The sequence below is a fragment of the Lissotriton vulgaris genome, chromosome 1_1, assembly GCF_964263255.1.
Source record: "Lissotriton vulgaris chromosome 1_1, aLisVul1.2, whole genome shotgun sequence".
In the NCBI taxonomy this organism is placed as follows: Eukaryota; Metazoa; Chordata; class Amphibia; order Caudata; family Salamandridae; genus Lissotriton; species Lissotriton vulgaris.
The window spans coordinates 837,578,791-837,601,622 of NC_141685.1; the positions used below are offsets into that span (position 1 = coordinate 837,578,791).

The 22,832-nt window shown below is 42.6% G+C and overlaps 1 protein-coding gene across 2 annotated transcripts in view; it reads right to left on the reverse strand.

Moving 5' to 3' along the window:
• PLBD1 (phospholipase B domain containing 1) overlaps positions 1-22,832 on the reverse strand; it is a 259,209-nt gene that overhangs the window by 125,235 nt on the left and 111,142 nt on the right. For both annotated transcript variants that reach the window (XM_086957557.1, XM_086957567.1), the window contains exons 5-6: positions 9,329-9,490; positions 490-634 (exon numbers count right to left, since the gene is read on the reverse strand). In XM_086957557.1, the coding sequence (XP_086813683.1) occupies positions 490-634; positions 9,329-9,490 (307 nt within the window). The remainder of the gene's footprint in view (positions 1-489; positions 635-9,328; positions 9,491-22,832) is intronic.

Below are 22,832 nucleotides of genomic sequence, written 5' to 3' on the forward strand. Positions count from 1 at the left end.
TTTCCCATCAGTCCTTGGGAAAACAAAACAAACAGATCCTCCAATCAGAGCAGCGTCTGTCCTTCAATAGTCCCAGTCGAAGCTCTGCGCGCCTCTTTCTTTGCTGTTACAGCAGCCTCAGATAAGTGTTTAATTCTCCTGCTTTGACTGACTAATTGTGATTGTATTTTGTATGGTTTTTCACTTACTTTAGTGTTTTTCTCCGGCTCTTCCCGGTCCCCATCACCCTTAATTCACAGCATCAATAAGCTTGTCAGGCTCTGCAAAACCGATGACATACATCTAACAAGCATTGAATGCAAACCCTAGCATCCCATCAAACAACACACCGGAGGTAGGACATACTAGAATTATAACATGGAGACCTATGTAGAATTTTTAGCAAGCTCAAATGTTTGGTCATCACTGCACACAAAACAGCCCAGTGGAAGAAGAGAAACAGTTCTATTGAAGTAACATTTATGGCAGGAGTCTGGGCAGGCTCTGTACCTGGGTAGCTGCTAAATGACATCTTTGCAGTGCTGGTTTCGGGATCAGTAATTTTGAAGTCCCAGTGTTTGTACACCCGGAGGGTTGATGCATAGGTGAACCAGCTGGAGTGAGCAAACAAGATGTTCTCATACCCAGGAAGAACCTTAAGGAAAAAGAAATCAAATTGCGGTTGCCAATGAATAAATTAAATACAATTGCATTAAATGTCTGTTTTTTTAGAGGTCTTTGGGTCGGACTACGAGTCAAACAGAATGAAATTAGGACATTATTGCATTCGTTAATTTCGCTCTACCCGATTATTGGATTTACCAGTTCTGAAAGAACATGACCCGAAAAACACAGCCAGAAGAATCTCGTGAGACTTTGGTTGCATCAACATCCAGGTCTTGTGCCACTTTTTACCCTGACTGGGTGATGCTTTCCCCTGCTAAAAACCCAACCAAACAACAAATTCCCTTCCCTTTACTCCTCCTCTACCACGCTCCACCCCCACACTTCACCAAGCACTGACCCCTGTACACATTACATCCTGCCCAGAGCAGGTGGTAAATGTATGTGATAAAACCGCATGTATAGGGGATTCCCTGTGGTTTTTTACCTAGAAAAATGGGCCCTACGTGCATTTTATTTTGTACGATAAATTCGCCCGAGTACCATACAACTTGTAATTATGGCCTTAACGGAATGAATGGTTTGTGAATGCCATCTATACAATGAATGAAAACGCAGCCTACCATGTATCACTCAAGCAACTGTTGCATTAATGAAAGAGGCTGAGCTTAAAAAGGGATAACATTTCCTTGAAGAAATTTTCTCATATGTAAGTGGAGGGTCCAATAACCAAGCACAATCAATCATGAAATGTAGCTTATGATGGAAGATGTCAGTTTAAACTCTTAAACTGTCTCAAAAAGGTTTAGACGTTACTGTAACCTGGACAAATTCACTCACACAGGTCCTTTTTTGAAAGGGACAACCATTAAGAGGTAATGGGGATATTCACTTTCCACGCCAATAACACTTGTACCAGTGTGATGAGTCAGAAGATAGTGGGGGGAAATGTCTGGGTGGGAGTCTATGACGGGATGTGCGGATGGTGAAACCCGATGTCTCCTGTGGAGCCTCCTGTTTCTGGTGCTCATAATAATGACGCTGAGCGTAAAACTGTACATGTTTTTATTTATGTGCATTGCATCCACCGTACATACCACTGCCTGCTGTCCGGTCTTTTGTATTGAGTTATAAAATGGAAAAATAAAGGTTTGAAAAAAAAATAACACCTGTAACAACTCTTTTTTGACAGTTTCATAAATCTGACCATCATATCAGCCCCTGCAGAGTCTGCTCTCGGGTCAGTAATACATATTTCCATATGTATAATAACCCAATGTTGCTCCACTGGGCACAAGACTGCAGCTCACTGCTCTCTATTCTATTTAGGATTTTGCCACACTGCTGCTCCCATGTTACCACCATTCTGTCTCGACCTACACTTCCTGTCCTTGTGGCAACTACTAACTGGCACCCACGTAACCCAACACCAAAAGACTGCCTATGCTGCAAGGACCCAGTGGAAAGTGTTGCCCATGTTATGTTGCTTGTCAGGCCTACGCCAAATCTAGGACAAAATGGCTAAAACCGATCTGCCGGCAACTAGGCACACAGAACCACCGGGATGCCTGGCACATTTTAAGATCAAATTCAAGCCACTCTTTGCTTGCGGAGTGGCCAGGTTTTAAGCCATGTATGGCACATAAGACGAAAGGTTCAGATAGGAACACCACCGCACCCAGCAGGACGAGAATTACACACAGTTGCCCAAGGGCTTACAGGATGATAATCTATGTCTCACATGTATGCTATGCACATGCACTTTATTGTTCATAACTACTTTACAATGTTGTCCTGAAGGGGCTGGAAAAGCAATAATAATGCCTGCTGGGTACTGTGAACTAGGTCCAACTGAAGGGGTCCCGAATGTGAAAACACTGTGATGCTCCCCCTTGCATACCGTTTTAAAGGATGTTTTTCTATTGTAAAGTTGTACTAATTGTTTTTTTAATCATTGATCCGCTGGATTTTATACTGCTCTTTCGCTGCAGCCGTGCATAAAGATGAATTACTGGTTGTATTTAATTGTAATATGCTGCCTTATGAACTGTCTATTTTTATACTTATTTTAATATTACTGGCGTTTTTTATAGCTTTTATTTTATTTAGAGTTGTCGAAATAAAGCTTATACAATACTATACAATACTTTGCCACACTGCGTCTCCCATGTTGCCACCATTCTGTCTTGCCCTACACTGCCCCCATTCCTTAATATGATTCTTGTTTCTTCATCGTTTCAATCTGCATTGTACACCTATAATGCATGAGACTGCCAGCACACAAACTGTGTCCTTCTGAATGTGGATAATTTGGACATCATTGTTACTAACGATCTGGTACTTCTTAAAGTGCATTTTTGCACAAAGGACTTTGAAGTCCTGTAGATTTGGCTTTTCAAAACTGACATCACTTTTACACCTGGTGTATGCCAACAAGCAATATTTGTGGCATATGATAACAGTCTGTGTAGTGGCTTCTATTCAGTTTTTGTGGCGACATTCTCTACTAAGGAACTACCTCACATCTACAACCTAGACAGGAATTGACAGGAATCCTGACAGGAACATGTTAAGCCATTCATAAGAACTGTGTCCCACAGAAGGTTTGCTGTATTCATTATCCGTCTTATACGTATCCTTCGCCTGGAAGCTTAGACAAATGGTTGTGTGCTGTGGCTATCACTAAGTGTCCCTCCGATATCTCCATGCAAATTAGTTTCAAAATTTTCTGGTTTCTCCCTTGCTTCAGCTTTATGAAATTCACAACCCTGGTAATATCCAGAGATACAGGCCCTACAAATTACATTCACTTAAAAAGAGTCACAATAACTATATATCACTCGAAATCAGAAAGGCTGAAAAGCCTTTTGAAATGCAGATAGGCAAAAAAGCGGTGAAACTACATAATGAGTTCAGTTTTAGCGTTCATACAAAGGGTGTGCTTCTATTAATTCTGCTTACTCATGAAAAAGGCCAATAGCTAATATAATCAGCTTTTGCGAGCATATGTTTCCCACTATGGAGAGACATTGGAAGTGTCATGCAGTGCTCCGAGCTGAGATGAACATCTATTTCATAGCCAGCACATGTTCTGAGTTGATCTGTACCATTTCTTAAATAGCTCTAATCACACTCTGCCGAGGGAATCACTTCCTGGGATGGTAGCTGTCAGACGATAACCTCCAACGGGACATTCCACAGAAGGGTTTGCTTCTAAGACTTGCCTTGCTTTAAGGGCAAGAGGATTGGTTCAGACAGGGGGGGTTTCTCTAGAAATGCCCGTTATCCACGGGTAAGCACTGCCCCCTGTGTTTTTTGTAACATATATGCTGCCCATGGTACATCTCTTTGGAAAGATAGGATTCATAGACATGTCGTAATTTCAGTCAGACTCTGGCATATGGAGAGTGACTTAGCTGGCAGGTATCAGGCATGTATAACCAAGCTTAGCATTCAGTGAGTCAAAACATGCTAAAGCTCAATCCTTTTAAAGCCAAGATTTTCGTTTTCAATCAGATGGTGAAAAACTGGTCATCCTTATTCTAGCTCCATACATTAGAGCCATGTCCCTTGCAACAAAAGACTGTGTGTAACCTAGACTACCTCTTCAAAACACTAGAGAAAACCGAACTGTAAAGAAAATCTTAAAGTGAAAATTGTGGTGAATTGCATAGAAGGACATAAGCGTGGTCTATCTTTCTAACTTTCCACCTACACCTAATCTGAGGCATATAAACCAGAATCAATGACATGGGTTGCCAATGACAGAACCATTATATTTAAAATAGGGCAGAGTGATCAAGACACCCAAATAATCAATATCACCATGCAAAAAATAAAATGCACACGTACTGCCCAGCTACCAATTTACATGCAGCTACTGTGCAGCATGGCATCTTAAACAGGCAGAAAGGGCCATGATGCAACAATAAAAACATAAATAAATAAAACAATAGCCGCACAGATCGGGCCGATTGTGTGAAATGTTTCCATTTATAAAAGATTATGAGAAAACTCTTGTAGGAGCTAGCTTTCCTGCAGGGTATGGTTGTGTTCAGCCCTTTTGTATATGCACGGCTGAAATATCTGAAAATTATATATCTGTACCACCCTCAATATATAGATGCCGGTTTGCAGAAAACTCACAATATAGGCCGCCTGCAGCTTGTCATAGGACCTTATCTAATATTTTCCGGTGAAGAGACGAATCTGCTTCAAACTGATGTGTATTACACACAGAGGGGCACATTTACTATTGGTTCAGGCAAAGTGGTGCAGCCAGGGAACTTGCTGCACTGTATTGTGCAGAAGGGAGAGAGCACCTCATTATGGAGGTAAAAAAGTAGGTTTCTGCATTTAGTTTGGAACTCCTCCAATAAAAGATCATTTCTGTTAGAGCCTCTGTCAATGTTCAATGAAAAATTACTTGAAGGTGCCATTTTCGCAGGAAAAAGAGGACTTCAAAGTGCAGTTTCGGCTAGCTCTGCACTTAAAGGTAGTGAAACCAGTTTGCTTTCTATCGGCTGCTCACCAGCCTATAACGGCCAGCACTCTGTCCGCTTAATACTCCTGGGTTCTGGCTTCATAGCTTATAGTGTAAGATATTGAACAACAGGGGTGTTTACACTGTTTTTGGGGAGACATCATTCTACCAAACTGTATAACCAGAAGCTCCACCATAAATGTGCACTGTCAGCAACAACTATCCCTTGAAGCTGGGCACCTCCTGCTCCAGACTCCAATCAATATCTCTTTTAATTAAAATGATCGGTCCTTGACCTAATAATCACACGATTGTTTGGTACCGGAGCATCTGCTTATTCAATTCTAGTTCAATACTCCCAATTTAAAAACTGGAACCTCTAGACTTCTACCTAACAAAATATCCAAGCAGGCATGGTGGCTCAGATTCTGCTGTCAAACATTTAAGGACCACACTCTTATTTCAAACATTTAGACCCATTGTATACCAAGGAACTGAGTGCACCTGATCAAAGAACTATCCTGCCACTACAGACACACTATAATGAATCCTTTCCGTACCAGCTCAAAATGAATCCGCCAGTGTTCTTTCACCAATCAAATATCCAACTTGTCCTGGTAGTTGTGCTTCCACTGTTCCAGATCTAATCACCACATCTCAAATCCCAGGAACCTAAAATGGACCACAACCTAGCTAAGACCCAAATTACTTCAGAGCTGAAATTTCACTGACTCAGATGCAATGATCATATTTCAATGGACTTCTGCCTGGTTAAGTATTTACGTGGCTCTAGTAGCTGAAGCTTCTGGTGCTACAATACAAATCTCAAAATTTTAATAAACTTTACCTAAACCACATTACAAGGAATGGAAGTGCTTCAGAGTTAGGGAACCATCTTCGTCACACTTAATAATAACTATATCTGTAATTCCAAAATCTGGTTCCACACGCCCAGGGTCAAATTCTGTACATTTAAGATTCAATTGAAAGCATCTGGATGTTTCTATAACCACCAGTATTTTTGGTTGATTTACGTGAGCCATTGCTTGCTTCAGGGTCTATGTCTTATGGTGTCATCAGCAAGACACAAATAATGCTTACTATGCACGGCAAACCTACTTCATGGCTGCTTCCCTACATGCACCTCCTATTCCCGCTTTCCATCCTGCTCTACCAAACACTATATTTTCCTCTTCATGCATATTCACACTACCTATCTTTCACCTCTCTCTTTCCTCTTGCTTCCTTTCATCTTCCCTTACTCTCCATACTCACCACCTTCTCTCGTCTCGCCTTCTATAACCGTTGACTTTACTACGGACAACTCTTTGCTTTCACATGATTATATTTCTTCTGTCCATTTTCACCTTCAACCACCTCACATCCCTCTCCCATTAATTAAAACCTCCTTGCTCCACCTCCCATTTCTCTGGCATTCACTCCATTCTTAGTCGTAAATCATCCTTTTATCCCTCTATTTACCACTCTCCTCCTCCACTATCACTATAAACACACATGCACCTCTGCTTTTCACAAATATATGTCACCCCTTTAATCACTCCCACCTCGATCTCAACCTCCATTTACCTTTTACAGCCCTTCTACTCGCCTCTCCTTGCTCCTGCAATCTCTCACCCTTCAACTCTTGCTTCCACAAACTCGTATTCCTCTCAAACACCATCTATTTGCATCTCCTTTCTCTTTCTTTCACAGCGCTGTAATGTACGGAGTACTGAACACACTCTTTTGCTGGATTGCTTCCTTCCTCTCTAACAGATCTCTCATACTATCACTTCCTCATTAAGGTCTGGCATCTCATCCCTTCTTTTTACTATCTACATTACCACTCTACTGGACCTCATGGCTTTCCTCAATTCAAAATGCTATATTCTGGCAGGTGATACGTAAATTATATTAAAACTGAAAACCAATTTGACGGATTCTTGTCTCATTTGGGCAATGCATGTCTCAGCTAATGTACGTGTCAATAGTGTGAGATTTGAGCCTGTGCTAAATAGATTACCTGCAACCTGGCTTTCAGATGGCCAAAGGAACTGGACTCCTCTTCACAGTAATTAAGGAATCTAGGGGCAGATGGTAACTTTACTCTTCCACTTACGGTTCTACACAATGAGATGCCTATCATATATCTTCCCTGATAACTAAATTTTCCTCAAAATGTTCAGCCACCATCAACACTCTGCTCTCGCATCTAGACTATGCCAACGTGAGTATCGTGGAGCCTCTGTTCATGTGATTCATGAGCTACAGGGTATGCAGACTACACCTGTGAGTCCTTAATTCAAACATTGATATTCATATTTAAACTATCCTTCAGTCGTTAGGTTGGCTTGCTGTGCCCACACATTTCACTTTCTGAGAACAGTACATAACTTATGTTGCCATTCACGGCCATAAACCCCTCTTCTCCCATCAACAATAACTATATACCACTAAGATAGGGCTCTTGGATCTAGGTTAGGGCTGATCTTGAACAACCGGTCCTTCAAAAAAGTTCAAACTGGTTAAGACTTCTGCCCGGTTCACATGGCTAAGATAAGGCAATTGATCCCTGCTCGAATGCAAATAATTATTTCTCAACCTGAACCATCTCATTTCAAACTACACCCTCTGAAACAGCTCCCAGTAACTTGATGCACATGAGAATACTTTGAAACCCCATCGGGGATATGAAGCACTATAGAAATGCTATAATTGTAAAAAAGAAGAAAGCAGCAGCCCTTTCAATATAAAGATACCCCCAAACTAAACCTAGAGAAAGAACTCTGTCCTGTCAATGCTGACATGGCAGGTGATGTCATCAGTGGTGTAATCTCATCAGAGACACCATGGGTGAGTTCCTAAGCCTTGCTTTGGGATTTGATGAAGGCGAGTTACATTTCTGTAGCTCACAAAAACAGTATAAACAATGATCCCTTTGGGCTATGTTTATTATATGCACACCACTCGCTTACTGCCTCCAATCAACATCCACGTAGCCAGCACCAATTAGAAACTCAGAACGTAATCTAAGAAAGTCATAAATCTTTATTTTTGCTATAAAAAAGATCAGGTATAAAAAGCTTATCTCTGTTAGATATATTTTCACAAAACACAATATAAAAAAACAGACCAATTCGATCACAAACATTGCTGAAGTCTCAAAAGATTGCTCTGTTCTACAGACCTTTACTGACAATGAAAGAAATGTTTTAAGCTTTGAGGATACTGAACGTAATGGAACAGGGCAAAGGAAGTGTTCCAAAGCTTACAGCCACCTAGAGGTGGCTGAAGACAAATCCCAACAAGCTTTCGAGGTAGGTAGTGCAGGCAGAGGCCAGGCCAAAGATGTAGCTGATGGCCTCAGCCTACTGGTGGGGGTATTCCCATGCCTAACAGACAAAATAGGAAGTAGAGTTGGGAGAAGGTTGGGACCAAAGGCCACACTCTACTTCTGTTGTCCGTTGGGTACAGCCAGGAAGCCTAGCCCTACAGAATCTAATGGGGGGGGGGGTGGGGGGGGGGGCTGGGTGACAACCAGGCACCACATATCGCCATATGGCCATAGGCCACATTGAACACCCAGTGCTTACAGGGCTTGGCCAAAGCCTGTGTTCCTCAAGCACTGATGGCATGGATATAGGCAACACAGAGGTATATGTGCAAGTATATCATATCAAAACCCAAGGAACAAACATAGAAAACAAAATAATTCCCTAAAGATCTCAAATGGCCAGGATTCAAAATGTAATGCTCACTTAATTTTTCAAGTTCGAATTTTTTTATACAACTGCGACTCCCCCAATACAGAGCTCATAAGATCCTACACGACTCCAAAGATGGCATCACAAATGACAGTGCCCAAGCCCTATGTTGATTACCCATCTCGATGGAACTCACAACTGGATCTTAGGCAATGCATTGTCGGTACTGGGGGTTGCAGCACATGGTATGGGAATGCCTGAGCTCCTTACAAGTGCCTACAGTTCATAGTGAAAAACGAGTAAGCTGTGCAAATTATAGGCAAATCAGGGTGGAAAGGTTAGAGTTATCAGATAACATGTCAACGGGACAGGTTGCTTTTCATTTTACAAAATCAATGCATTGTGAGAGTGTTACTATTGTTGCACCTGAAAGCAATGATTTGTACAATCAAAGGTCAGGATTGTAAAAGTGTTTTGGTGACACAGAGTCATCTGATAATCTCAGCCCAGTCAATGTTATCCATGCTCCCTAGCTCACCTTAATGAGTGCAGAACAGTGGCCAATTTCCCATCGGTATTGCCTTGCCTGCTCCTTGCTAAGTGAATGCCAGTCGACACTGAAAGCCGGGAACATCATAGAGATCAGGTCAAGCAGATCACCCACTGCATTCAGAAACTGAACAGCAAAAAAGGACAGCGCCTACGAGAAAAACAGAAGAAAGGTTTCTTTTGTAAAGTAAATCACAACATTTAGAAATATTAAAAAAGTGGTCTGCTGGAGATTCCTATAGACGGTGCTTAGACAAATGTAAATCTCCACAAAGACAAAGGCTCGCTATTTGTATCCTATGGCTAAGGTAACAACTATGGGTATGGCCTCACAACTGATAACTATTGGAGGAACTGGACAGGGATGCCCTGGGTCACCACATTTTTTTGACATTTACCTTAGATCAGTTGGATAATCAATAACCATTGTCGCAGGGATTCCGTTCTCCTACAGAACTGTGCATAGATACTTGGAACCTCAGTGAATTAGGGTGTACCAAAACTCACCTTAGTACCCAAAATCCCCTACCAGACTAGCTACAGTGTCTCATTGGTTATTACAAACTCCCAATGCTTAGACAAACCAGAACAGGGACTTAGAATACCTCAGGTAACGTGGAACACATGAACACTCTTTCGTTATACAATCATTTCAATCCAGAACAAGGAGTAAATGAGGATGCGTGCACATTTGAAATATTTATTTACTAATGCAGTGTTCTCAAAGGCAGTATCTTAGCTAATACAAGCAGACATATTATAAGAAGCAAACTAATCAGCATAGTTACTAGTCCATAGAATACAAAAGGTGATGGCATGCTCAAACGCTAAAATGAATAGGGTTAAACTACACCTAATTCTTACCCTCCCTAGCTAGTATATTATATAATATCTAAGAAGGTCTCATTGGGTTTTAGCAGGGCGGCCCCATACGCCATACCTCAAGATCCTAGTGGTAAGGGTTCACATCATCTTCTACCAGCTCTCTGCATGCGAAGCACCATCAAGTGTGTGTGTGTATGCCCTTGTGTAAAGCAATATAAAACGCGCCTAAAGCCAGAATTTGGCTGCAGCTGCATGTATGTTATGTCTAGGAAGGTGCGAAGATCAGACCTCACAACAACCACTGTGTCGAGTTATCCTTGAAGGCTTCAGCACTCACTGTACAGACACAGCTCACTAAGCAAAGCTGATATCAGAGTAACACCATATTATTCTTGTGTGAATCAAAACACTCTACTAGGCTGAAAGCTAAAACAACAGTTATGTGTTGTGTGCAGAAGCAGCAGAAAGGTAAAATGGTGTTGATTGTAAATACTGTTATAGGGCTTTAAAAAATGCACAGTTTAATATCAGAGCATGACACAGGGAGATGCCAAATGAAGTATCAGATGTGTTTTGGTATAACTGATAACGGTGCACTGCTTTGACATTTTGATCCAGGATATTTTAAAAGTGTCAGATTGATGGTTGCAAAGATGCCTATTTAATATGGAGGCCAATCAGACACCACTATACAGTCTCCGATATGAACGCTTATACCTAGCTTATTAGCATTTACTGAGAATTTCCATAATTCATATTATAAGGTATTTGTAAGATATGGAGTAAAACGGCTAGGACAGATAATAAAAGATGGAGTTTTAAACTCTTTTCTGGAGATAGAAAATTAGTTTTTTATTCTGAAGCACAATTTCTTTAAGTATATGCAAATCAGAGATTTCTTGAATAAATTTGGGATAACAAATTACACCGTTAGTTCAACACCGCGTAGAGACATGTTTTGGGGCGAAATGGGACGTTGAATATATGTAGGATATGACAATTTTTTTCTGCGTCTTTTGAAAATGAGTATCCCGCAGGGATCCTCGTTGAGCTCCACACTATTTAACGTGTATATGCGTCCACTCACTAATATCATCTTGCCTCATGGGATAAAAATTGTCACCTACGCAGATGACACGCAGCTGGTCATCACTCTTAATGGTCCCCGTAACTTCCCCTCCGATTTTGAAACATGTCTGGAGAAAGTGGCCTGTTGGATGGATCACTCCTGTCTGAAATTTAACAGAGGGAAAACAGAACTTATGCTCCTAGGTAACAACTCCAGCATGGATCTTAAACAGATATGGCCCAAGTCCCAAAACTTGGATAAAAAGTCTGGGCGGTTGGTTAGACAATTCTTTCAAGTTTGACCACTAAGCAGTGAGGGTGACAGGGGCCTGCTTTGGTACACTCAAACTACTTTGGAAGGTCCAACCTCTCCTTCCAATGGCTGCAAAAAGAATCCTGATTCAGGCCTTGGTCCTATAGAGACTGGACTACGGCAACTCTCTCTACTTAGGAGCTCTCAAAGCAACATTAAGGAAGCTCCAAGTCGCACAGAATTGTGCCGCCATGATGCTGCTCGGGATTCCCAAAACTCAGTCAGCCATGCCAGCCCTAAAGACCCTACACTGGCTGTCAATCCCCGAAAGAGTAAAATTCAAGGCTCTCTGCATGGCCCATAAGACCATGTGGGGAACTGGCCCTGCCATCAGCAGCTCCCTCATCACCCTCTATCGCCCAAAGAAAGGCCTGCAATCGGCTAATCTCAATCTTGCGGTCGTTCCCAAAATTAGGAGGGTAAGAAGCAGAGGAAGATCCTTTTCCTATAATGTTGCAAAACTCTGGAACACACTACCTGCACACCTTTGCGTCAAACTCCACCCTTTTCCGTTTCGTAAACTTCTTAAAACCTGGTTATTTCAACAATTGGCCCCATACCCAACTTGTTTTTCTCTGTTCAGCCGCTAGCGCTGGGGGTGACCTAGGGTAGCTGTGCACTTTATAAATGCTGAATAATAATAATAACAATAATAATAATAATAATAAACACAAAGAAAAATGGAACAATAAACTAGGACATGCTGTGAATTTGAGCGACACTAAAACAGCTATAAAAAATGACTCGTTTAGTGCTCATATTTGCGGCTTCAATAATCTTAAGTGATTAATAGGCTCTGCTGTACAACCAAAACGCTCTAGAGGTGAAAATGCAGTGGAAAGTGTGGCTCAATGATTAGAGCGGCAGACCCTGATGCAGAGGTCTAGCCCGGGACCAGGGTTCAAATCCCCGCCCCGGCGGGTCTTGGGCTCAAAATTCCACGGACCTGATAGTTCTCGCCTCGGTGCCTATTCCAATCATGGAGTCCCACTCTGCAACTCTGGGCAATAGCTTGCTTAATCTCCACAACGGCCCCCACAACGCTAAGGATGCCTGGCCTCCACCTTGGGGGTGCCCAGGAGTGGACGCCTCACAGGGAAAGCCAGGATGGGTTCCACAGCGGTATTCGTACAAGCGCCTTGAGACCCTTGCGGGTGAGTAGTGCGCTATACAAGTATCAATTTACATTTACATTTAAATGAACATTCCAAATGTCCAGGTTGTGACAGAAAATTAGTCAATCATATAAATAGGTTAATGAGCTGCCCGAAGCAGTGGAATTATTGCTGTGAAATTGAAAAACTAATTTCGATAGTCTTAGCAGGTATTATGCAATTGGCAGGTCAGTGAGTTATGCTGGGGACGGATGGTAATATATCAGGGAATTTTAGGACATTTGGATATATTGTTGTAGTTCTATTTAGATTATGTATTTCACTCAATTGGAAGGAAAAGTATCCTTCAAGGGTTGTGCAGTATTGGAAAAGGTTATGGTACTTTTGGCAATTGGGAAGCAGTGATCAATAATCAGAAGGGCAGGGGGGGGCGTGGTCTGGCCACGCAAGAAGATGGCCACTTAGAGCTGGAGCTCAGCGCTGTTGGGAGCCCCGAGCAGCAGCGCCGAAGTAAATAACGGTGGAAGTCTACAGTTGTGAAATGAATTGACTCATATATTGAACGAATAACACCTCACAAAACACGGAAACTATGCTGATGAGGCAATCTATGTGAGCTACTTATAACATTAGACTTCCGGTTCTACAACATTAGCCCTTCAGTAATTTGTGCCAGCAACTTTATAAAGAAAAGTTACATGCTTCATTCTACTTCAGTCTGGGGGGTTACTGCAAGAAAGGGGTGTCGCTGTACATTACCCGAAGGGACACTGCATCTTGTTTCCTTGCTCGCCAGTCCTGCCGTCTGCTCGTCTCCCTCCCGCCGCCGCACCACCACGCCTGAGCGGCCGCTGAGCGGAGGGGGACCAGGGTCCCAGACCACAAGTCCCAGCCTGCACAGCAGCGGAAGCCGACGACGCCCATACTTTCAGTGCCAGGAGGCGCATAAGAGGGAGAACTGCCCCCGCGTCGCGGGATCGCGCGCGGGTCTGCGCCGGGCTAAGCCTGGGCAAAGGGAGGGCCCTCTGTGGCTCTCAGAGGCCGGGCAGGGCCACCCTATTTGACTCTCGCCTGATTTTCGTACGAAAAAGGAGGTAAACCGAATTAACCCAATATATTGATTGAATTTACCTACACTTTGGCTCACCCTAAAGGACTACTCTTGGTCATTAAGTTACGCGCCCGACCAGCTCAAGTGTCTTTCTTGTTATCTCCACACTGCTACATACACATAAGCAAGCCGCACTATGACTGGTAAAGGGGTTCCAAAAAATACCATCTCTCAGGGGGGCCACGGAAGGGGACATTGGACAACTATTTAACTAAGACAAAATTGGCAATCAAACGCGAAATAGAGAGAGTAGAACAAAGTCTTTCCATAGCACCCACATCTAGTATCCAATCTCCTCTGGTAGCAGCAGACCAAACTCAAAATTCTACATTACTGGAGGAATTAGATCAGATCGGTAAAACTATATGCACCAATGTTGAGGAGGGAAACGAGCTAACCGGTGCTCCTACATGTGTAACGGGAAACACAAGTCCCCAGCTTAGTACATCATCTGAACTGAATGTAAGCCATCTTGATACCCCCCCTTCACTACGAGCTAAAGACTATACCCACTTGATAGCGAACCTTCCGGTCCCCTTTGCTACTAGAAAGCGCAAAGGTGCCAAACAAAGGGGAAGACTAGAAAAAAAACAAAAATTGTATTTAAGTCCCCCTTCGGTTATTAGCAACACCCCAAAAACACCCAAGGCATGTACAATCCTGGAATCCCCTGTATCCACTATATCATCTGACTTACTGGTCCAGATTGAACTTCTGGTCAAATCCTTAATATCCCTGCTGGCAAATAGAATCAAGGTAATAGGGGAAAAGATCACAAGTATAGAGGAAACAACCAGGGCAAATTCGATACTTATAAAAAGAATGGTAGGATATAAGCAATCAGAGTCCCTAGTCACTACTGACTCCCCCAACACCCCTGCACAAAGTAATACTGCCTAAATTCACTCAGTTGCCCCAATAACATAATTAAAATTAAATACTCAGTATGTAACATCATACTCCCCATTAGTCCAGAGACCCACTACCAGAGTAGGGCTGTCCAAAGAATCCACGCCCACAGAGGGGATATCTTTCAAATATGGTAACATGCAAGGAAAGCTTAAACAAATAGATCTGCCACCGGAGGCGGCACCATTTGTGTGCATCCTCTCAGGCGTCCCTGAACTTACCAATGGCAAAATCGAAGGACAACCGGAATTGGTAAATAAGGTATCTTTCTGGCTAACCAAAAATAGACCCCTTCCACCGAACATCTACGGAAAAATCTTAAATGTCAGAAGGGTGGGGTGGTTAGGCTCTCTACCGAAAGACATACCTGGTGACCTGGTTACAGTAAATTTTAGGGATTCCCATGTCGTTCCATATTTGCAAAGTTGGCAGCCACAAATAGGTGACGGCCCAATAGTAACCTGGGAACTATGCCACGTTTACCCTAGAACCACATACCTGCCTCCTGTAAGGTCAAATGTAGAAAAGAACTACTGTATGGGTAGCAGAGGCCCTGTATCCAGTAGCTACAACATACCCATTCATAATCGATTTGCGTTATTCTCATTTATTGATCTGGTGTACTGACTTGCTAATCCGATTTCTGAATGGTTTGTTAATAATGATAATGACAACCAGCGACTCTAAGCTCAGGGACGGCCCTTACTAAAGTAGGCATCTATGCATTTTGCTCTTTTGCACATTCTGAAGCCTATCTGTTTTTAACTTTGTCACTATAAATTGTCCAAGTCAAACGATACTATATGTAATGCTGCTAAGAGTCTACCATTGCTGTTGGGGCCTGTTCATGATGAACTGCATAAACGATTTGTATTTGTATAGTCTATTGTTTACATTAGGAGAATTGAAGTGGAGGAATTTTTTTGTATTGAAAAGCTGCTAGGAGCACATTGTTTAAACTAAGAGAATTGAGGGGTGCTTCTCCTTTATACTTAATGAGTTATGTTTGATGCCTCAATGTAATTACTTTTTTATTGGTGTTGCTTCTTTTATCTATTGTATCTGATGTATTTTGTCTTTTGTACTGTGCTTTTATGGTTGCTTTGTTTCAACCGAATAAAGCTTACTTGACTGACTGACTTCAGTCAGTCATATTGTGCACTTTCAGCAGCTTAAAAGGAATATTTGTGGTATTTATACATCGTCTACAACTGTCTATATGAAAGTTTAAACTGTTCTAGTGGGAAACTTTTTCAAATCCTTCTGAAATTCTATCACTAAAACAGACTATGCCTAATAACACTCCTTATTTTAGTGCGCTCTTCTTTTGTGTCAAGTAACAAGAGTGGGCTGATTCACTAATTTGCAGCATATTATGTGGAGCTTTATGAGCCTGAACTTACTTTCACTGCATGATATAAATTTGAGGAGGTAACAAAACACTATAATTTAACTATTGAAGTGAATATGCCAGTTTGATATTTTATCATTTTGCTGTTAGAGTGCAAGCTGAATAATGCTAATAAAACGTTATCATATGCAACGGTGTTTACTACTGATGCTGCTCTGACGTGTTTTATGCGTGTCAGTATAAAATCATAGACACAGCTGTGATATCCTTACTCTAGTACCAAAAGCCCTACCCAAGAAACTCATACAGCAGTAAAGAATCTACTTATTCGTCAAAGACTTTTACACGACAATCTAGAATGCCTTCTGGAAAAGCTTCCAGTATATCTTCAAAACAACCCACCTACTATGAAATATTAAGCCAGAGTTGCTCTAACTCAGAAACCAGCAAAGCTACTTCCACGGCTCAAACGTCATCTAATCCTATAATGGTGTCTGCACCGCACCCTACTATGGAATGAATACTACACAAGATTACTGCTGTTGGACGATGCTTGGAAGGTATGGAGACATCTATATCTGCTCTTGCGGCGGAGACTAAATCCATACGTGCTGACATTGCAGGATTCTAGAATAGACTTGATGGTCTCAATGACCGTGTAACTAAAGTTGAGAATTATCTCCATAATATACCAGACCGAGACCAAGAACTTCTCTTCTTAAGAAGCAAAGTGACATATTTGGAAGATAGAAATAATCGGAACAATGTGCGCTTCTTTGGATTTCCGGAAGGCAGAGAGCACACTGTATTGGTTCTCCTAAAGAAGGAAGGATTACACAGCCACGTACACTTATTGTTTGCTTCCTGCGTCACGAACAAGCTCGACAGCTAAACGTAGCGGCACGTACACATGGTCCATATTTATTTGAGAGTCATGAAATTCGAATGTCTGCAGACTTTTCAAGAGAAACAAATGACAGTTGTAAAGCTTTTCTTGCTTTCCGACCTCACTTACGTCAATTAGACATCAAATATGGTCTTTTTGAACCTGCACGACTGCAAATTACTAAGGATGCAGTATCCAAAGACTTTTTAATCCGGATGACCTTCAACGCTTCCTGGACAACATCTCTCCTCAACATATGGAGCATACCGACTCCCTACCAGAGATCCAATCTTCATTTTCCTCACCAACCTCAAAAAAGATTCCTGAAATCCAGCGTAACCCAGGTAGTTCCCAAAATAGGGGAGGAGATCCAGACAGGCACAAATGCTCTATTGGTGATAGAACACAAGTTCTACAGGCAGTGGCTGCTCTAACGCAGGAAAGAGATAGAGACAAATCACGCTCTCCACTCAAGCCTCAACCATCAATTGACGACCATGTTCCTTGAACTTAATTTACTACTTTACTATTGAAATTTTGAAGAACGGATAGGAGAGTTATATTCTACTACTTATTGAAGTCATGATCTGATAAGTATCGACATATTTATGTACTCAATGCTGCATTACTCGCTGTATAATGCTTGTACTAGACTCTTTTAAAATATGTGAATTTATTCTTGACCTTTCTTTAACTTTTCTCTTTTAGTATTCACACATATTACAGTTATGCATAATATTTTTCGTACTATTTTCTTGCACCTTCCTCTTAGATCTTCTCTCTTCCCCCCCTTTTTTTTATTAATTATTGATAATAAGTATTTCTTATATTGCTTCCTTATTATAATATTTACTTTTTTTTGTAATTTAGATATTATAGATATGATACGATACTATTTAGTTAGACCAATGTTTATATTACTGTTAATGTTATCTAGGTACTGTTTAGTTGCCTTTTACATAAGTTATATCTCCAATTTCAAATGATCTAAATCTTTAGGTTTCCTTCTTTACTTTTCCAAACCACTTTAGAGCACAACGTTTGAAGTTGATGAGTATTATCCTTCTTTTCTTTCATCATTCTTTATATCCTTTCCATCTACTCTTTTTTCCTCCTCTCTATTTCTATTTACGTAAACTTACTTTAAATTGTTTACGTAATAGATTATTTTGGCATATTGTATTTAGGTATCACAACAGTTGTATTTAATATATATTTCCTCTACTATCTTCTCTGTTCACCCCATTATTACTAATATTGCTTCGATTTTTTGAAATACTACGAATATAAATTACTGTCTTAAGGTTATGATTTGTATTCTTTATACTACTTCCTTTTACTTTTCTTTTATACTTTCTTTTTTATCTATCTTTCCAATAAGTATTACTGATATTATCTCCTTATTATATTATTTCGATAATATGCTATTCACCTAGATTGATGTTTAAATTATTGTTATTATTATTTATGTGCAGTCGAACTGTCCTTTATATAGGCTATATCTTAAATTTCAAATACTTCAGATTTACTTCTTTCCTTCTTCAGATTCTTTCAGATCATAACAGTGGGAAGCTTAAATAGGTTGTTCTTTTCTTTTGCTATTCCTTCTACCCTCGTCATTCTTTCCTTATCTTTTTTCGATTTCTATTTAAGTACAATTGGTCAAAATTGATTGCCTAATAAATTACTTTGGTACACTGTATTCAGATTAATTCATAATACCTGCATATTTACTCATTTTCATAATTATCAAGTTCATTTAATACTGTTTATAATTTGCCATACCTATGACACTTTCCATGCTTTGCGCTGTGTCGCGTTCCCCCGGCGCACATGACCCGAAAGCTAGAACCCACAGAGAACAGTTCTGTTCCCCTTATATTGTACTTTTTCCTGTGCAGTATATCTACCCTTATTTCTCTTTTTCTTTCTTTCCTTTATTCCTAGTCCTTTTATTATTTAATTTCTTCTATTTTTGTTTCTTTGTTTATTCTCCTGAACATTAAAAAGGGACTCTTACACCTCTCTCGCCTGGAACCGTTTTCTTTACTTCTTTGACCCCTTATTATCCCCTACACTGATTCTTGTCTTAACGCCTATACACCTACTTTGACTTCTTCTCTGATAACATACACATGGCTGTGAACATTTCCTCTGCTTCTCATCCACTATGCATTATTTCTTCGAATGTTCAGGGTCTTACGCACTTTATTAAACGCAAGAAAGTACTCTCCTATCTACAAGCGAAAAAAAACTGATATTGCTCTTCTGCAAGAAACTCACTTGTTATCGGTGGGAACAGTAATTCACTGTGGGCTGACAACACAAATCCCTCCTAATGAGAACAATACACGGAAGTGTGGTGTAGCTATTCTAATTCACACATCTGCGACTGATCCAGCTAGTAGATATATTTTTGCAAAGCTCAAAATAGGAGATTAGGTCCTCTGTGTGGGCTCAGTTTATGCTCCTACAGGAGCCAAACACACTTTCTTTCTCAGTCTGAACCGTTTGCTGATAGAAATTGGTGCATCCAGTTATGTCATTGACAGTGATTCGAACCTTGCCCGGGATGCTATAATTGACAGAACAGGTGCCCTGGATAGGTGTCATGAGGGAGACAGCTTTGTTGGGCGACATAACGAACAGGTTACTTACCTTCGGTAACGATATATCTGTAAGAAACATTAGTTAGTGAAAGATTCCTTGCCTTAGAATTACCCCAAGGCGTCAGACTGGATATGGAAAGTTTTTTGTCAGCAGTACCCCTGCGCATCTGTAGGCATCGTCGTGCGGCGCCGCCTGCGTTGTTGGCACCGGGATGATGTCGCTGGAGCTACTTAGACGAGCCCACACGCGCGGACGTCAGTTCTGTACATGACTTTCCGTGCCAGGAACGCAGAGCCCTGCAAGATACTGACCACTGGTGCACTGAAACTAGGGCCTTGAAAGGGATGACCTTAACCCTAGAAATCAGTCCGCAGAACGGGGAGGATGGGTGGGGCGGTAAGGAATCTATCACTAACTAATGTTTCTTACAGATATATTGTTACTAAAGGTAAGTAACTTGTTCATCTGAAAGAAACACGTTAGTGATCGATTCCCTACCTTAGAATAGATACCCCAGCAATACCAACCCCGGTGGTGGGTCTGCAAACAAGGATCACACCAGAAAATCACAGAGAACAGAACGGCCAAAGAAGCGGTTTCTCGAGACTTGACTGTCAAGGCAATAATGCTTAGTAAAAGTGTGCAGCGAGGCCCAAGTGTCAGCCTGACAGATGTCTTGCGGGGGGACACAACGTCCTAATGCATTAGTAGCTGCTGTCGCCCTGGTAGAATGGGCACGCAACGCCATCGGAGGTTCCTTTTTAGCCAGAGAATAACAGCCCTTGATACACAAGACGACCCAGCGGGAGATAGACCTCTTGTGTGCAGCCTGGCCTTTCTTGGCGCCTTCGTAGCAAACAAAAAGTTGGTCATCCACCTGGAACCGTTGTGTGCAATTCAGGTAAAATGAGAGCGCACGTTTTGGGTCCAGACGGTGGAGCCTCTCTTCCTCTCTGGAAGGGTGCGGAGGCGGAAAGAAAGTGGGCAAGGTGATCGTGTGCCTAATGTGGAAGGCAGTAACAACCTTTGGCAAGAAGAAAGGACGAGTGTGAAGCACAACCTTGTCCGGATGGACTGACAGAAAAGGAGGCTTAAAAGAAAGAGCCAGGAGCTCACTCACGGACCTAGCGAAGGTGATGGCAACCAGGAAAACAGTTTCCAAAGTTAATAAACGAAGAGGACAGTTGTGAAACAGCTCAAAGGGAGCGCACATCAAATAGAACCAGATTCAAGTTCCACTCTGGCATCACAAACGGAATAGGAGGGAAAAGGTGAATAATGCCTCTGAGAAATCTATTTACAACAGGGGACTTGAAAAGTGAGGGCTGACCAGGGAGCCTGAGAAAGGCCGAAATTGCTGAAAGATAGCCCTTAATAGTGCCCAGAGCAGAGCCCTGCTGGGCCAGAGAAAGAAGGAACAGTAGAACCTCTGAAAGAGGGGCAGAAAGGGGATCCACAGCCTTTGCTGTGCACCATGCCACAAATTTGTTCCACCTGCAGACGTACACCGATTTAGTGGAGTGATGCCTGGCTGCCAAAATGATATCACAGACTTCAGGAGGCAAGTCAAAAGAAATCAGCTGTCGCCGCTCAATCTCCACACATGTAAGAGGAGGCTGGACAGGTTCGGGTGGAGGACCGTCCCCTGCTGCTGTGACAGAAGATCCTCCCGAAGAGGCAGTCGGATCAGGGGAACCATGCTCATACTGAGTGGCTCGGGATACCAAACTCTTTGAGCCCAGTCTGGAGCCACAAGAATGACTTGAGCCCGGTCGAGCCTGATTTTCTTCAGCACTCTGGGCAGAAGTGGTATAGGCAGAAAGGCGTACAATAGACCGCAGCTCCACTCGTGACGAAAAGCGGCGCCAAGCGAGTTCCGCCTTGGAAATTCCAACACGCAGAAGTGATGACATTGTACGTTCTCTTCGGTGGCGAATAGATCTAATCAAGGCTCTCCCTACTGTTGAAAGAGACCTTGCGCCACCTCCGAGTGAACACACCATTCGTGATCCATCATGCACCTGCTGCTGAGTTCGTCCGTCCTCGCGTTCAAAGAACCTGCCAAGTGTTGAACCGTCAATGAAATGCCTTGACGTTCCAGCCATGTCCAGAGACGCAGAGACTCCTGACATAGGGTCCACGACCCCACCCCGCCTTGTTTGTTGCAATAACACATGGCAGTGGTGTTGTCTGTGAACACCTGCACTACTCTCCCTTTGACAGAGGGAAGGAATGCTTTCAGTGCAAGTAGGATCACCCGGAGCTCCAGAAGGTGGATATGGAGCCTGGACTATGCCGGAGACCAGAGGCCTCTGATCTCTGCCTCTCCCATGTGGCCACCCCATCCCAAGAGGGATGCATCCGTCACCACTGTGTGCTCCGGTTGTGGAAGGGAGAGGGATCTGCTTCTGACCCAACGCTGGTTTGTGAGCCACCACTGCAACTGTTGTGCAATGCCCTCCGAGATCTGGACGTACTTGGACTGGTCCCCTTGATGCTGCACCCACTGGAACTTCTGGTCCCACTGCAGAGCCTGCATATGCCATCTGGCATGATTGGTCAGCAGGAAGCCATGAGGCCCAGCAGTCTCAAGGTCATCCTGACCGAAACCCAGGACAAGCGCCAAAAGATCGAAATCATAGCCTGAATGTCCCAGACTCGCTGTTCGGGAGGATAAACCTGAAACTGCGACGTGTCCGGAACCGCTATGCTGAAGAGGAGCTTCTGAGAGGGAATCAGGTGCGACTTCGGCACGTTGATGGGGAACCCCAGCAAATGCAGAAGGTGTGCTGTAGTCTGGAGGTGGGAGACGACTGCCTGGGACAAGCCCGCCTTCAACAACCAGTCGTCGAGATAGGGGGAAGTCTGAAACCCCTGATATGCGCAGATGAGCTGCCACCACCCCCATCCCTTTCGTGAACACCCGAGGGGCTCTGGTAAGGCCAAAAGGAAGCATAGTGAACTGAAAGTGCTCGTGGCCTATGATTAGGGCTCCCGGTTTTCCGTTTATACGGATTTCTACATATAAATACAGACGGAAAACTATTTTTCCTTTGTCTGTATTTATATTTAGAAACGGCGAAATACTAGTACATTTTGTCGCGCTGCCGTGCTTCAGAGTTGCCACACCACGCATCTGTTTCTGATGCTTGGAATTCCATTCAGTTCCTGCCAATCAGGGTCTTTTAGTGACCTACTGTTGACCTATTGGCTCAGGGTCTTTTAATGACGGCTGTGACCCTGAGCCAATCCTGGACGTATCCAGTGTAAGAGGGCAGCAGTGCAGGAAAAGCGGCAGGTATCGG